The sequence below is a fragment of the Festucalex cinctus genome, chromosome 4 (assembly GCF_051991245.1).
Source record: "Festucalex cinctus isolate MCC-2025b chromosome 4, RoL_Fcin_1.0, whole genome shotgun sequence".
NCBI lineage: Eukaryota > Metazoa > Chordata > Actinopteri > Syngnathiformes > Syngnathidae > Festucalex > Festucalex cinctus.
The window spans coordinates 8718789-8734874 of NC_135414.1; the positions used below are offsets into that span (position 1 = coordinate 8718789).

Below are 16086 nucleotides of genomic sequence, written 5' to 3' on the forward strand. Positions count from 1 at the left end.
CAAAATGGCGAACTCGCTATCAGTATGATAGTAGGCTACTTTATGCAAATTTCGTGTGCATGTGTGGACATGACAAAATATATGATTTTTATTTTCATTTCAATAGTGGATTATTCCCAATACAGCCAAACTGTGTTTGTAAATAACTGCTGAGGTCCTTCGGAAACGGTCACGTAATGATGAAATCCAACCGCTCACTTCCGCTAGCTCACAGTCGCGACGGCAACGTCACAGGAAGTACGTCATAGCAAGTCGTCGCAAACGGAGCGCGCTCCTCTAGATGGCCGCGTTCGTTGTCTAGCGTTTTTACAAACTATTTTAACTCTCATGCAAGCTCGCGTACTGGTGCTATGTCTTCAAGAATGGCCGGGCAATCGCCGTAAGTATCTTAAATCCTCCCTATGGAAATGAATATAAACCGAGTCAGTTAACTTGCTGGTTGGCTAGCATGGTTTAGAACCATGGGCGAGCTAACCAGTGCTTGTGGCCTGTTAGCTTTTGTTAGCTTTGGAGAAAATCTCATGTTGCGTAAACCGTGATGCGGTATTGCCTAAAATATGACTGATGCTATTGTTAAGTTTTAAAGTGTGACTCATAAATTTGAGAATAATTGTCCAAGCAGGTACATTTGGGCTATATAGGTGACGGCAACTTGATTACTGTTGTTTACCTTCCAAACTCAAAATTGTCGTAAAGTACACAATTAAGTACTTGAAACTTTAAGATTACATACAGTTGTTTTCCCCTCAAATAGCAATTGTGAAATACTTTCAATGACCTCAACGCAGTCGGGCATAACACATTTCTTCCTAGGAATGCTATTAGAAATGAGAAGGTATGGAGAAGATATATTATGTTACCCTCACTCAGTTTACAGGATATTTACATGCACATTTTTCTAATCTTTTATAATCATTGATCATTGTATAGATTTACGTAACTATTGATATAACCCTAGGTGTTTTTTCGTGTGTGTTTGTGTTAATGCTTTATTGTTGTTTCAGGTGTCTAACCAGTCGATGGGATCAACCAGCCCAGTCTAAGCAGGAGGACAGTGGGAACGTAGCCCATCACATTTCAGAGGTTGTCGGCTCGTCTGGTTCAAGCAGTTCACTTTCCCTAACTGAGCAAAAAGAAAATGTAACAGTTGGAGCTGAGAAGCCAGAACCTCAGGGAGGAGTCGAAATGGCCGCTGCCATGGCTGCTAAAATAAATGCCATGTTGATGGCAAAAGGAAAACTTTTGACTCCTCCACCATTGCTCACAAAGGTTTGTGTTATCTATTAAAAAAAAATGCAAGTTTTGGTTCCATACTGTCATAATTGTATGGATTTATTTTTAAACCTTATGCAGACCCCCCTATGTGTGCCAGTGCTGTCCCCTCCAGAAGAGTTGGTTGTTACGGAGGTTGATATAAATGACGTGCCTCTGAATTGCAGAGACCTTCTCACTAAAGGCAAAACCCAAGAGGAGGTATGTGAATAGCAATTGTGGAAGTTTAACATTGCAAACATTGGACTTGAAAATACTTTAGAGATTGTAACTTGCGGTCATATAGTTCTGGATTCACACTTTCAGATTCGACTGTGTAGTGGGGCAGTTGTATCAACCAGAGGACTTTACATGTCAGATGTCGAAAGGGAAAAAACAGGAGGGTATGTATGCAGATACACAACCTTTATATTAAAAACCGAGTCTCCAAGGAATCGTATATTTGAAAACTGTTGTCATAAACTCTGCGATCCACTGGCGACTGGGCCAAGGCACTCTGCCTTTGCCCCAGAGTCATCTAGGATAGTCTCCGGCTCTCCCATGACCCTACAGATATTGTGGAAGAATGATTTTTTTTTTCTGTTTTCTATTCATTCATTTTCTGTTCATTCTTTGAGTAAAGCACTTGGTAGCTGTGGTAGTTTTTTGTGCTCTCGCTGTAGGTTTTTTTTTTTTTTTTTTTTTAAACATGCCCTAGAAATAAATGCAGGTTGGTAAGGCTTGAGGGCAGGATGGTAATTTAAAATTGTTTATTTTTGTTTATTTTTGTTTTTTGAATAAATACTGAATTTTGAAATGAATGAATAATTGTTTTTATTAATCCTTCATGAATCCATTTATTGTTTTTCCTAATTAAGCAGCCCTTTTTCATGGCACTACTATGCTAAATTCCTGTAAAAGCCTTGGATGTGAGGATAGGGGAGCCGCAGTTGCAGATGCACTTTCATTGAACACTGGGAGAGCAGTCCACCAAGCCCCACTACTTAAAAACTACTGACCGGTTTACACCGGTTGCGGTGCGGTTGCGGTGCGTTCCGGCGACGCAAGCAATTAGATTCCATTCATTCGAATGGTGCAGTTTACACCGCTTGCGGGTGCGTTGCGTGTCGACTGCGTCTCAGCTGCGGCGTGCCGCAGCCCTTCCGCAAGGATAGACCTATTTTCTATTTTTGCCGGACGCCGCAGCGGTAGGCCTCCGGCAAATGGCAAGCTAGCACAAAACACATCGAGCGGGACAGGAAGACCGACGCAGTTTCGAAATAAATTTCCGGTTACCTTTCAAGATAAAACACTCGCCAGCTCCTATTTCGCAAGCATGCTAGCAAAACGTGATGTGGGCGTAGACGGGCCTGGAGTTAACGTGCGAGGTGCTCATTCACGGTTTAGACACCAGCGAACATGGACGAGGAGAGGTTTATATTGGAGGTAGAAAGCCACAAAATAAAAAAAAGTCCACCTCTCTTTCTGCTTCTCTGTTGAGCACAGACTTTCTGTGTGTTTGTCGTTGTTTTTAATGCCACATGATCGCGCGCGGTCACGCGAGACACGGCGGGAAGTGGTCGGCGACGGAGCTGCCGGACCGCAGTTGTGCGGAGCCGGTGTGGATTGGCCAAAAAATGGACCCGTCCGGAGCACGCAGTCAAGACGCACCGCACCGCAGCCGCAACCGGTGTAACCCCGGGGTTACTTAGCCTATCCTCTGTTTCGCCTATCCATTGTTTCGATTTCTAGTCTGGCCACTGTTTGTATTTTACAGTAGCCAACTTCTTTTTTTGCTGTCGCAGTAGTTGTCATGCAGGAAGTAGATTTAAGCTGCCTCCACAAACACACCCGAGCACAAAATGCTTGCTAATGTTCCTTTATGTAAAATGGTTGCGGAACTTCCCTGTTGTCCATGACCTGTCTAATTTGTCTCCTTTTAGACAAAGACCTTTGTATTTGCATGTCCAGGCAAAGACACAGGAGCAGGTCAATAGTAAGTGGCACCTACCCATCGACCTCTTTTACCTTTATGTACAATTTTAAAGAATATATGCCAGAGAATTTTTAGCAATGATTGTTCTCCATAACTTTTCTGCCACCATAGAAGCTGTTGCGAGAATAAAAGAGATCATCGCTGAGGATATGTTGAGAGCCTCTGCAGCCTCAGGAGGTCAACCAATGCCCATAATTCCCCCGCTCACACTGTACCCTCAGCCTCCTCGACCCGTCATCCAAACACCCAACAGCAGCTCAACGCAGAGTCAGGGGCATCGGCCAGCAGCTCCTCATCCAGGGGTAGGCAGAATTGAGAAAAGCCTTTATAACTCCATATTACTGTTTAGATTTTTAAGGATGGAGGTAAAGAAAGTGAGGCAAGTGAAGACCATGTTGCCTTCACTGATACCCACCTCCCAAATTAAATAGCAGAGAGAAGATCCTTGGTTGAAAGAAGAGCGCCATGGGTTACTGCGTCTGCTGACATCATATCATGTTTTGTTACGTGTATTCTCGTACCAAGCCAAAATGTGTGTTTAAAATTTTTTTTTATTCTTTCTTCATAGAACTTTGTTCACACAAAGATCTTTGTGGGCCTGGAGCAGTCTGTGCCATCATTCAACGTAAATGAAAAGGTTGAAGGTCCCGGAGGAACATACTTGGGTCACATCCAGACAGAAACAGGGGCTCGAGTCTTCCTCAGAGGCAAAGGTTCTGGCTACATTGAACAGGCGTCCAAACGGGAGTCTTTTGAACCGCTTTACGTCTACATCAGGTAATATATCATTTTTGCTCTCTAATGTTGAAACAAGAATACAAAATTGTTTCAGGAAACTCCCAGTTGTCAACTGTTGAATTTAAAGTATCCTTCGGGATTGACTATTACTAAAAAAAAACGTCATAGCGTTCGATCAGCAGGAGTGCCGTGAGAAGTTGGCTAATTTAACTTAATTGGTCTAAAGTTATCAGTTCATCTATTTATGACAGCGACGTATAGCGAACAGTTAAATGGCAATAAATTTGCATCCACCTGCTGCTGTTCATTAGAGGTGGGAATCTTGGGGCACCTCACGATTCGATTGCGATTACGATTCAGAGGCTACGATTCGATTATAAAACGATTATTGATTTCCCCCCCAGGCAGCAGCAAAAAAACAATGTATTTTGGTGCTTTTAATGTTTCGTACATTAGTTACAAAAATAGTACAAAAGTCCTCTCAGGCCTAAATAAACTACTATTTCAGTATCAAGTTAACAGTTCAAAACAGTAAATAAAATACTCAAGTCCTCATTCTGTAACAACAGCTTTTAAGTATATTCAGTCTTCAACAGAATAAAACATAGCATTGAGCAAAAATATATTATTTTTATCCACTCAAAAGTGCACTGAGGTATAAATGAAAGACAATGTGAACTACTACTTCAATACAAATGCCTAAAAAAAAAAAGTGCTTTCCTGCTTTTTAAGTTGTGTAAAGATGAACATGTAAACATTAAAGTTTCTCAGAGGTACAAAAAAAAAAAAAAAAAAAACCTCAAGTGCTTTTCTGCTTTTTAACTTGTGTAAACATGAACGTGTAAACATTAATGGGATCGTTCGGCTTTTTTAACATGAATCTCAATTTGATCCTCACCTCCCGTGTGTGCGATCACCACTGACTTCGGCATTGGACGAGAGGAAAATAGTCCACCAAGCTGGCTGGGGTCTCGGAAATAAAGCGTTTTTCTTCTAAAAACTTTTTGTTTTCAAAAGCGTGATACATTTCCACCACAATACTCTTTTCTGAATAAAGTCAGACGCCATTACCGCCAGCCACTACTTTTCTGTTCGTTCGTTCGTATCACTGCGCGGCGCCCTGTAGAACGCTAACCGACGCACTGCAGCCAGCTAGCTGATACTTCCGCCTCAAGTTGTTTGCCTTTTCGGAGCAGGTCTGATCTCACGAAGAGGTGGGTTGGTCAACTCAGCCATGCTTGTTGTTGTTTTGAATCTCGAGGCGTGAGTTGTGGATGTGTAATCTCGGTCCGTCCCAAAAAGCGTCCCGAAGACCGCGCGCTACTGCGTTTCAGTTCTGCGTACTTTTCGCTCGGGTCACTTTAGTTTCGCTTCCCTTGGCATATTTATATAATCGGAATTTGGACGTTTGTGAATCGTTCTCGATTGTTCCACGGCCGAATCGTGAATAATCTAAGAATCGGAAATTTTGCACACCTCTACTGTTCATGCATAAAAATATCTGTGTTTAATCAAATTGACCTGTTTTCACATTTGATAAACTGAGACAGGAACATTATTATTTAATTATTTCATATACTGATTGTGACATTTTTGGATTGCACAATACAAAGGTTTTCAAATATAGATATGTACCTTGGCTCATAAACATAATTTGTATTGGTATTAAAAATGACGATTAATGTAAATGATTTTTCATTGATTTCAAAACTAAGTATTCAACTACCAAAAAAGCTCACTGAGAGAGGATAAAATCAAATACATGTCATGCTTTCTGTGCAAGCAACATGGTGCGTTCATGCTACTTTCCCAACATCAGGAACTTGCAGATACACTGCACCGTTTGGCACATTAATCGTTGTCTTCGATTATACTGCTTTTAAGATTGCGAGAAGCCAAAACTGAAATCATGATTCAATTGCCGTTAATTCCCCAGCCTTAGTTTGCTGCAGAGTTTACAGTACATTGGCACATTAGAAATCTATAGTTTAGATCGCTATTACTTTTTTTCAGTTCTTGTGAAGTTTGCAAACCAATTTATTGACACCCACATTGCATATAAAACAAGATGTTTGGTACTTAATCCTTTTGGTGTCATGCTCTAACAACGGCATGCATTTATGTTGCAGCCACCCCAACGCAGCTGGCCTGGAGGCAGCCAAGCGGCTTGCAGAAAGTCTGTTAGAAACTGTAAGTTGATCACTTGTGTGAATGAGAGTTGCACGGAGGTTTAAGAAGGTGAAGCTATCAAAGCATATAGTTATCACTGATACCCACCTCCAAGAGTAACAGTGGTAGTGTGAACCGCCTGATCTCCAGACATAGGTCCTGAGTGCTCTGCACCTACCCACAATACATTTCAACTGTCAATCAACGCTGCCGTTTTGCAATAGTTATTGTTCATTCCGTCTCATTTTCACCTCCATCTACAGGTGAGAGCTGAGCACGCTCGCTTAAAGTCTTCATACACGGCCACCACCTCAACTCAACGTGAGTTTGCTTTCACTTTTTTTTTTTTTTTTTTGACTGAACAGGTATGACAATATTAGATGTTAACTTCATCTTGTCTTTTAGTGAGTGGTCCAACTGTAGGTTGGTCACAGCCTGTTAATGATGTATGTGATTGACACCATTAACGCCACACTCTATACTTTCCTTTCAGCATATGCAGCTCATGGATTTCCACCTAATAGCAATTACTCTAGCCAGTCTTGCTGGTATAACTACCCAGCCAATGGGTATGCTGGAGGCTATTCAGCGTACCCAGGAGCCAGTGGTTATTGGAGTAATGCAAATGGTCCCCCAAGTCATTCTAACATGTCGACAACCCCTCCATCTTCTCAGGCAATGGTTCAGTATCCGGTGTGCCCACGGAATCCAAATCCCTATCTTGTGGAGGTAATCCGGACCGTTAGAGCTTTTTTGTATGTTAATCTTGGTATCTTGAATACTTGCTAATAAAAATTAAAATACTCTGTACATTTGCCTCTCATCATCCCAATCACAAACATTTCATATAAAGCCCCATTATATGGAACTACTAGTGATTAGATCAACTAACACAATACAGCTCATGATATCTGAATAGTCATATTAAGGGGAATTTATTTACTATAGAACTTATGATGTACCGCAAATATCATTCAGTACGCCATTTATTAATTTCTGAAACCCAATTGATGAATAAACTTTGAAGGGTGGATTCAAGTCGTTTTTGGTGGCCCTTATTACATGAAGCTGTACAAAAATTGATATGGCAAGCATTTTCAGATACACCAGAATCTGATGTTGACATACGTAAATAAATAAATAATTTTTTTTGTGGTTTTAAAATGCCAAGACGAGTAAACTCCCGTCTGTTGTTTTTAGGTATTAGTAAGTTTTGCTTGCCAAATGGTTTGTATATATAAATGTGTGGGGTATGTTTGTTAAAGGGAATTGGTAGCGGCACTACAGCGGACCCTGTAGGATCTTTACACACTCAGCCGGATGCAGGAAGTTCAAATCAGCAATTTCATGAAAGCACCAAGGAAGAACAGGTTAGATGAAGATTCATGCTTGCACTCATTCTGAAAGGCATATGGTGGAAGGTGGATTAGAAGGGTAACAGATTAACATGCCATTCAAACCTCACTTGGTGTAGATCAGATTTGAGGAAATTAGCACTCAAGATTTGATTTATATTAATTAAAAAATACAAATGTAAAATATGCATAAGTTGTAATCTTCTGAGAACAAAATAATGATCTTGACAAACATTTTGGGTTTCATTCAGCCTGCCAGCTGCACTCAGGAGACTCCTGCTCTTCAAGAGAATACATTACCTCCCCATATCATCCAAGACAAAACAATAGAGAGGTTTGTACTTTTGGAATTTCCCATATCATTCTTCCCTAACAATCTCTTTGCTCTTCATAAATATTTTTGGATCCAACCCTTTAGGATCCTTATGCCTCCGCCGCCGCCTCCCTTTGCCGCTCTCACCTCTTGCCCTCTGAAGCGAACGAGTGACATGTTGACCCAAGATCGTGACAGTCCGACCGACAGTGCTGCATCTTCGGGTACGGTCCCGTTTTGTGCTCCTTTTCTGAGAGATGAAGCAACTCAGGACCTTTTCACATTGACGTTGCACATATATCCAGTTGGCAAAAGCTTGAGCTTTTTTAAATTCGCAGCAGTAGTAAAAGCTTAAATTGATTTATTATATTTAGTTGTCATCTCTACCACTATATTTTGAATATTTGAAGTGTCAGTCGTGTAGTGCGGAGCTTTTGCCAGCCAGAAGAAAGTGTGACGTCTTGATCAATTGGTCTGTTGAGAGATAGTCTATTCAATGAAATGGCATCTCCAACCCCCCCGTGGAGGAATGGAGGCGGAGTGAAGACCTGTGAAATTTTCTCAACTGCTAAAAGCTACTAACGTTGTCTTTTTCTATATGTCTTTTTGTCTTTCCCTTGTTCTCTCTCTTTCTCTCTCTCCACATGTCCACGGACGTGCCTGCCATGAATGTCTTGACCTGGCTGCCGGGGGATCAAACCAACTGTAAAACCACCGCTAACTGGGGGCTCTTCAATGGGTTGCCTTTTTTTCGGGGTCTCTCTCTCCCTCCCCATCTCCCTTCTGTTTGTCTCTTATGCTGTGTCTCAACAGGTCTTGTTGAAGATGTGTGTGAGAAGAAGCCCAAAATAGTGATGGATGCATCAGGGCTGGTGCCCTATGGTGGCGACTCTTCCGATGAGGAAGAGGAGAGAACGCGTAGCAGTAAGAACAGTAACTCATGACCCCTTCAGAGATGCACTTGAATCCCCCCCCCCCCCAAAAAGAAAAAGAAAAATCCTCTTTCACACTAGAACACACTGAATGGTTTGAAACGATGTGTGTTCCCAAAGGAAGATATATTTTCAGTGCCCCTAAAGGCAGGAAATGTTAAAATAAAGAAATGTACGGTTTTACCTCACGCAATCGCAATCCGCTACTTGCAAATTAAAATGATCAGATTTGGGAGGGAATCTATTCTCTGCTCTTTGCAGAAAATCCCGCATATTTGCTGTTTTGGTGCTCATGCCAGAGCTGCCATCTCATGGCATCTAGTTTTTGTTTTGTTTTGTTTTTTGGTGGAGGAAGCAGGGGGGCTGTCAATAATTTGCGGATTTTTCAGAGGAATGCAGAAAATGTCCACCAACTACTTCATGGACTCATGTATTTATTCCGTTCAACACAAATGTAGTAATTTGATGAAGCAATGCTCATAAAGAAATTGAATACAGTACACCTGAGTACCAAGAAAGCAAATTGAATCCCCTGTTTCCCATTTTAACAGTAGTGTGCTTTGGATGGATTTTTTTTTTTTTTAAATATGTGCATACAAGTGATACCAGAGATTTATTCAACTTTTTTTTTTTTTTTTTTTTTTCCCCCATCACAAATCAGCCCCATTTATTTGGTCTGAATTGAATACAGATCAGTAACCGATGGCATAACCACATTAGAGCTTTTTCTTCTCTCAGAAAATGGATGTCTGTTCCCATGGAATAATATAATAAAAATGCCTAAGATTTACACTTACTTCATCTGACTCATTTATGTAAATGTGATTAATTAAGGATACCCTATGAATGCATATTTTGGAGCCTCGGTGCCATTATGTATGGTCAGAGCTCCTGGGCTGTCTAAGCCAAAGCAAGGCTGGACATAACGCTGAAATCGACACTGGAAGGTATGCAGGTGTTGTTCCAGATCCACGTTAAAGAAGGACAGAGTCTCTTGGTCATAGTCCAAAGCCAACCCGATTCGGACTGGGTTCACTGTGATCCTCAGGTCGGGGCTCTGGCCGTTGTGTAGGAACTCATACTTGTGCCTGGAAAAATAGGAAAGTTGTTTGCCTATAGTTACAGAATTATTTTATTATATGGTTGGTTCACCAGAGATGATAGTTAACATTAACACAAGTCGGTAGTTTTACTACTGAGGACAGAGCGAACTAGTACTTGAACCTTTAGCTGGATCTCAAATGCTCAAACATTCCGTAAGTCATTCTAGTTGGTTTTTTGAAGGAGTTCCATGTTGTTCTGTACAGAATATGGAGCGTGGATAACATCGCGATGATATAGTGCTATGGTACCTTGTAGTAGTGAGGATGTGTCTCATACACCAGGAGGTGTTGTTGCCTCCCAGGTACGAATTTCTCTCTGTGTCCTCATATGCTACTCCAATCCTGAACTCTGTCCTGTCGTCCACCTCCACTTCCCAGTAATGTCTAGTTCGCACTGGAATCAGATCCCCAAGGACTGCTACACACCTGATACACATTGGTAAGAATGTTTACTGAGAACGAGCTTCATAAAAAAACACAACAAAACTATTTTTTCTTGTTATTCTACCAATTTTTGCTGTTCTTCTACTTTTACATTTCTCCACCAATTAAAACAACTGCACTAATCATTCAGGACATCTTGGGAGCATATAACATTCCCAGAATTCAGACATGTAACTGATCCAATTTGAATTCCCATAATCTGCATTATAACATTCCCATGCAATTTTGACAGTAATTGCATTATCTGATTTACCGAGTGAAGTTATCATCATCTAAGGCCATAGCGCTGATTGGCAGCTCTTCATCGCCATAGAAAATTGTGAAACCATCCTCAGAGATGGACAGGCATGGATGGGCAGTGTCCTCGAGGAGATAGAAAAATGTGCCTGCCAGCACAGGAACAAAACATTTTTAGATTGTGTTTAGTTGCACAGTAACCTGAATAGAAAAATTGGAGAATGCCCTTATGTTGCTTCTCACCAGAAGTGGAGATGATTATGTCCTCACTTCTGTCACTGGGCCCACCAATATTGACCGCTCTCACGGAGATGAGGTAATGGTGGCCTGCTTGAAGCTGAATCAGACACTGACATGTGGGCACTGCTACTACAGACCTGACAATTTGGACATATACTAGGTCAGATAGCAGGTATTTTCAGTTTATCCAACTCATAGTAGGCCTTTTTTTTTTTTTTTTGCATTCTTAGCGAAAATGAATCTGGACTCACTGGAAGTTAGCATTCAACAAAAATGCAACAACTTCTCTGAAATGACCAGACAAAAAAAAAAGACAAGAATAGAAAATGACCCCAACTGCTGAGGATAAGAGCTGTAGCTAAGAATAGATTTTCTGGGACAGAGTGTATCTTGATTCAGCAGCCCAATAACCACAGGGCCTCAGGACCGCCTTTGCAAACTTGAACATTGGCTTGCACAGACACGCACCCCCACCCCCACACACACAAAAAGATGAATTACAGGAGGTAATTTGTGATTTCAGTAGACCAATTTTGTGCTCAAATGACAATTGGGATGGCTTCCTAGTTTAAGCATAGGCACTGAAGCCTCATACAGTAATAGTTGACCTTTATCTGTTGGCCTAAACACTTAACAACCTAAATTACATTTGTTCCTATCTTCCAACCCCTTTATTCTCTTGGCCAAATGCTTCCAGTACCATGTAAGTTTTTGTCCAATCAGTTTCAGCCTCTGTGTTGCCATTTCAATCTAATTTGCTCAGAGCCTTAAGAATTGGTAGTTCTAGACAATATAACGTAGCGGTCGTGGGTCTTTTTCTTAAACTAAGTCGATTTCAGTTGTCGTCCCAAGACCCGTTGGTTGACTCGATTATATCAGACTTTTACCACTGGTTGTTGGTCAGATTCAGTGAGCAAGCCAAGTTCAAATACCAATTGGGAAGCCCTATTGCAAATCTATCTTTCAGTAGGATGTAATGCATCCACTCTTACTCAGTGACCCCTTTCTCTGTCCCATCAGGCCCATTCAGTTCAGTGAGCTCCACAGTATAGGAGTCAACGGGGTCAGGGTTTCCCGACTCCCAGCGTATGAGAGCAGCCTGTGGACAGCTACAACACTGCCTCTGCTTGATCACTGGAGGTGACGGAACTGCGAAGAAATAGAAAAAAATATATTAGATATCTGATTTCAAATGTAGAGAGTAAAATGAAGTACAGATAGCTTAAACATCTACAGTGGTACAATAATCAAGTGTTAGTGCTTCATTACTTGCCACCACTGACTTATAGTTTACCTGTCATGTACAAGGCCTTCTCACTGGCCGGGCTGATGCCTGTTGTGTTAGTGGCTGTCACCCAGAGCTCATATTGAGCACCAGGTAGAAGCCCTTTCACAGTGCAGTGTGTCTCTTTCACTTTTGACTTGCAAACTAAAAGGGAAAGAATCTGATACTGGTTTAAAAAAAAAAAAAAAAATGTATCAAGAGCAGATGGTGGTGTGACGTCGGCATACCATGTGGGGCAGTGGTGCTGTCCAGAGGCGCATCCTGCAGCACGGGTCTGTAGTACAGCTCATAAAACTCCACTGTGTCATCAGAGAACAGACTCCAGCACACACGCAGAGATGTCTGGGTGGCCGAGTTTGCCGTTTGTGGGTTGATAACTGGGGCAGATGGAGCTGTGGACATCCTGTGGTTTTTACTTGGCAGCCAGTGTTGCATTGGTATATACAGTACAGTATCTCAGGAGTGTGTGCGCGCCCCTCACATCTTTGTTAAAATATTGTCATTAGACAACACAGTAGCAATGACACTGCTGTCATTTAAAGTAGTACATTTTTTTGTGTTCCCTCAAAGTAATAGCACACAGATGCAACAAAAGTGAGTACACCTCTTGGTGAAAACACAAGACCTTTCGCGTCACATAAAATCCGCATTGTAATTCTATCCTCTCAGTATTAGTATTGCCGTTTCAGACTTTATTTCATCATCTATAAATTGGATTGGACCGTTCTCGTCTTGGACTTAATTACACCCTGCAGGTATACCTAAAATTGCTGTTTTGTGTCGAGTATGATGTAGTTATTACACTGCAAAACCAGAAAGGAAATCAAACCTGGAACAATGTTGATGGAGTCCATCATGCTTTTGACATCTGACAGGTCAGCGAGCGGCGTTTCAAATTCTAGACTTGTCGCCAGTGTGAAGTCCATCTCCTCTTTTGCAAACTCCTCAATTCTGATGATGTACAAAAAAATCATGTTGTATATGAATCGAACTACTTCAGATAATGTATGTGCACTGGACCGTATCTTACCGTTTCATGGTGGGAACAACTGCCTGTCAAAAAAAGAAAAAAAAAGGAAACCATTTCAATGCATGAAGATGAATGATAGAGATAGATGGAAATATATAGACAAAAAGATAATTTGATAGACTGAGCGGGGTGGAACGATGGATGAATAAACACCTTGAGAAAAAGCCTATTGTCCTGGCTGCGATAAACCTCCTTAGCTTCCTCAATGAGCTCCTTGGAGGCGTCCAGCGCGTGCCCACAGGCTAGCAGCTGAGCGTACAGAGCCTCCAGCTTCCTCTTCTTTTCGTCTTCCAATCTCGCCGCACGCTCGTCATAACGCTGCGATATTGTCTGAAGAACGTCGGTGTAGTGATGCTCCAAGTGTTGCTCACGTCGGCCAAAATTCTCCTGTGTGTACGCAGTTGCAGAGTTTTTAAACTTGTCTAGATCTTTGATTATGAATATCGAATGAATGAATATCTTACGATTATGAACTATTATTATTTTCTTTCCCTCGGGAGACATTTATACCTCTACAGTAAGAAATATTTCCTCCAGGTGTCCGGCAAAGTTCTCCATCTCAGCCACCTTTTCTTGCAACTGATTCCTGGTGCTGTCGATATCACTCTGCAAGGGTTTGAACAAACTTAAAATGGTCCCTTCATTCAAGACAATTACTTCCTGAAAACAAGAAAAACATCTGAGCATTTAATTTATTGTATCCTTAACAGGTCCATGTCCCTGATAGGAAGACAATTCAGTGGACTAGTATTCCTGTACTAACATATCAACCCCCCCCCCCCCACCCCCTCCTTTAGAGGTAGAAAACAATTTCAGCTTCCCATACCTCAATACGACGAGCACTGTTAAACACATCCTGTCCATGCTTTGCCCCAGGAGACTTCTGAGGACTGGCCATGTCTCTGTTCAGCTCCTGGAGTACAGCTTCTTCTGCAATCGCATCCAGTCTAGCTCCCCTAATCTCATACAGATCCATGAGAAGTGACTGTGGAAGGATATTAGAAGATTGAGTTATAAAACAAGTGATCTGAGCAAAATGAACACAATAATGCATGTAGAAATGAATGACAACTGGAAGGATATTTACCGCAATGAATCAGCTTTTATGCACCTATTGAAGGTCAACGTGTGCGACAAGCAAACTGAGCAGAGCAGCAACACACGCAGAAAGCTGTGACAGAAATAGATGAGGCAGGCACACTGATCAAATGTCAAAAATATGTCAACATTCTGAGAATAGGGGCCAACACTTTCCGTTGCTTATTGAATAAAATATGCATTTGAAACAATAAGGAATTAAAGTGAAATTGTAACGTATTTAAAATTCTGTTCATTCTGAGATCACAGTTCGGAAATCCCCACACTTGTGAGTCGTGACTCAAAGTTAGAACACGAATTCCGGGAGGGTTATGGTGCATTCACCGACTCTGGTAATTTCTAAAACGTATTTTGAGCACTTTTGTAATCGTCGAGGGCAAAACGTAACTTGTATTAAACTTTGGGACGAGTGTCTCAATAAATTTGTTTTTCAAATATCTACGCAAGTTTTTGTTCGACAGATGCGCTATATGTTTCTTTGGCTGACTAAGATTCCTGTTTGTAAAATGGATGGACTGGATGGTGATTCCCCTCCAGCAGTCATTGTAAGGAAGGAATGGAATAATGAAATGTGTAGCTGATGGAAGAAAGCATGTTGGGGACCACAGAAATGTGAAAAATATTTTGCACTCACTCACTTTACTCTCCACAAAATTATATCATTTGTCTATGAAATTGTGGGCAAATACACTTGTGCAAAGGAACTATGTAACATCCTTGCGCACGCTTTAAAAAAATGTAATAAGGTTAAAAAAAAGATCCCTGGTAATCATAATAATTTAGCACGGGGAAAAACTCCGCGTGCAATGTTATATCGACGTCTTTTTGTGTTTGTGAGTCGCTTTGATGAAGCCATAAGCTTTGTATCAAAAATCCCAATTCTTTCTGTGGTCCTTGAATGCGTCAACGTCACGCAAATGGCGGACGTTGTAAACAGAGCCCCAGGTTTGAGGAGGAAGGCCCGTGTCCACACATAATCTTCAACGATGAACAACGTCGAGTGTGAGCGCCCGGACAGCCTGGACGAATGGGTCGCGGTAAAAAGTAACATATTCGACGAAGCCGAGGTGTTTAAGCTGGGTTTTATCGTCCAGTGGAACGTCATCGAGTGTAAGTTCGCGGTCACCTGCCACAACAGGACTTTACAGCGGCGGAGGCGTAAAGAAGAATTTAGCGTGACTGCTGAGCATCAAAGCAGCTGGGCCGGACTCTTCTCGGTGAACGATTTAAAACACATCAATCAGCACCTGACTTGTGTCGACGATGTGTTGGCTGCTTACTTTCCCGACATGTCCGAGTTCGAAGACTGCAGCTTTTGGGATTTTCTCTTCCCGAGTCGGAAGTACGCGTCGGACGACGAACGCAGGGATTCGGACGCGTCGTGTCGGAAGCTGGAAAAGTACTTCAGCACCGCCATCGACGTTTGCGGGAGGACAATAGTGCTCGACACGCTTTTCTCCCAGGATGAGCGGGACGTGGATGACTACTTTGAGAACCTCCAAGAGTTCAAGAGGAAGAGCATGCACGACGAGATGTCAATGGCGAAGGGTCACCTGCGGCAGGTAGCTTAAAGGCCTCAGTATGCTTCTGCGAGAGGCTCGCGGGGAGGCGTTACGGCGTAGCTCCGCTCGTGCGTTTGCCTTCCGACTTGTGCGCAATACACATCTGTGTCTGCTGGAGTTCACGCCAAGTCCCGCTGTCGCTATTGCTGGGACGCCACAGAGTGGCGATTCCTCTGCATTTTATGACGGATTCAGGAAGTTCAATTTAATTCAGAAACACGAAACAAAGCCGGGGGAGAGTAAGTTCATCACCGTGGCAATTAATTATTGCCAATTTGCACCGCCCACCCAGCATTTTTCGGTCCAAAAGACGTCGAATAGACGCCTAAATGG

General features: G+C 42.0%; 3 protein-coding genes and 1 non-coding gene across 7 annotated transcripts in view; 3 read left to right on the top strand and 1 right to left on the bottom strand.

The window, feature by feature from the left end:
* On the top strand, window positions 1–9550 carry LOC144017268 (KH homology domain-containing protein 4-like). The gene is made up of 14 exons (XM_077518640.1): window positions 1–379; window positions 1005–1269; window positions 1354–1473; window positions 1579–1655; window positions 3195–3247; window positions 3359–3549; window positions 3816–4024; window positions 6115–6175; window positions 6418–6475; window positions 6648–6883; window positions 7420–7524; window positions 7761–7843; window positions 7928–8046; window positions 8636–9550. The coding sequence occupies exons 1-14, from the start codon at window positions 351–353 to the stop codon at window positions 8764–8766; spliced, it is 1737 nt and encodes a 578-aa protein (XP_077374766.1). The 5' UTR covers window positions 1–350; the 3' UTR covers window positions 8767–9550.
* LOC144018242 (small nucleolar RNA SNORA47) lies at window positions 3608–3739 on the top strand. Its single transcript, XR_013283382.1, has one exon. It is a non-coding gene; the product is annotated as a small nucleolar RNA SNORA47 (small nucleolar RNA).
* fsd2 (fibronectin type III and SPRY domain containing 2) overlaps window positions 8936–16086 on the bottom strand; it is a 7419-nt gene continuing 268 nt past the window's right edge. The window contains exons 1-14 of one of the 4 annotated variants that reach the window (XM_077518637.1): window positions 15745–15918; window positions 14181–14264; window positions 13920–14078; window positions 13604–13699; window positions 13247–13480; window positions 13094–13116; window positions 12893–13014; window positions 12291–12455; window positions 12073–12207; window positions 11771–11927; window positions 10782–10915; window positions 10555–10687; window positions 10107–10283; window positions 8936–9842 (exon numbers count right to left, since the gene is read on the bottom strand). In XM_077518637.1, coding sequence (XP_077374763.1) covers window positions 9584–9842; window positions 10107–10283; window positions 10555–10687; window positions 10782–10915; window positions 11771–11927; window positions 12073–12207; window positions 12291–12455; window positions 12893–13014; window positions 13094–13116; window positions 13247–13480; window positions 13604–13699; window positions 13920–14069 — 1785 coding nt within the window. In that variant the 5' untranslated portion in view covers window positions 14070–14078; window positions 14181–14264; window positions 15745–15918 and the 3' untranslated portion in view covers window positions 8936–9583. Of the gene's footprint in view, window positions 9843–10106; window positions 10284–10554; window positions 10688–10781; window positions 10916–11770; window positions 11928–12072; window positions 12208–12290; window positions 12456–12892; window positions 13015–13093; window positions 13117–13246; window positions 13481–13603; window positions 13700–13919; window positions 14079–14180; window positions 14265–14829; window positions 15919–16086 lie in introns of those variants that run through there. The other 3 variants (XM_077518639.1, XM_077518636.1, XM_077518638.1) reach the window with 3 other exon arrangements.
* The window catches only part of whamm (WASP homolog associated with actin, golgi membranes and microtubules), a 24298-nt gene continuing 23284 nt past the window's right edge, over window positions 15073–16086 (top strand). The window contains exon 1 of the mRNA XM_077518635.1: window positions 15073–15753. Within this exon, the coding sequence (XP_077374761.1) occupies window positions 15178–15753 (576 nt within the window). The 5' untranslated portion in view covers window positions 15073–15177. The remainder of the gene's footprint in view (window positions 15754–16086) is intronic.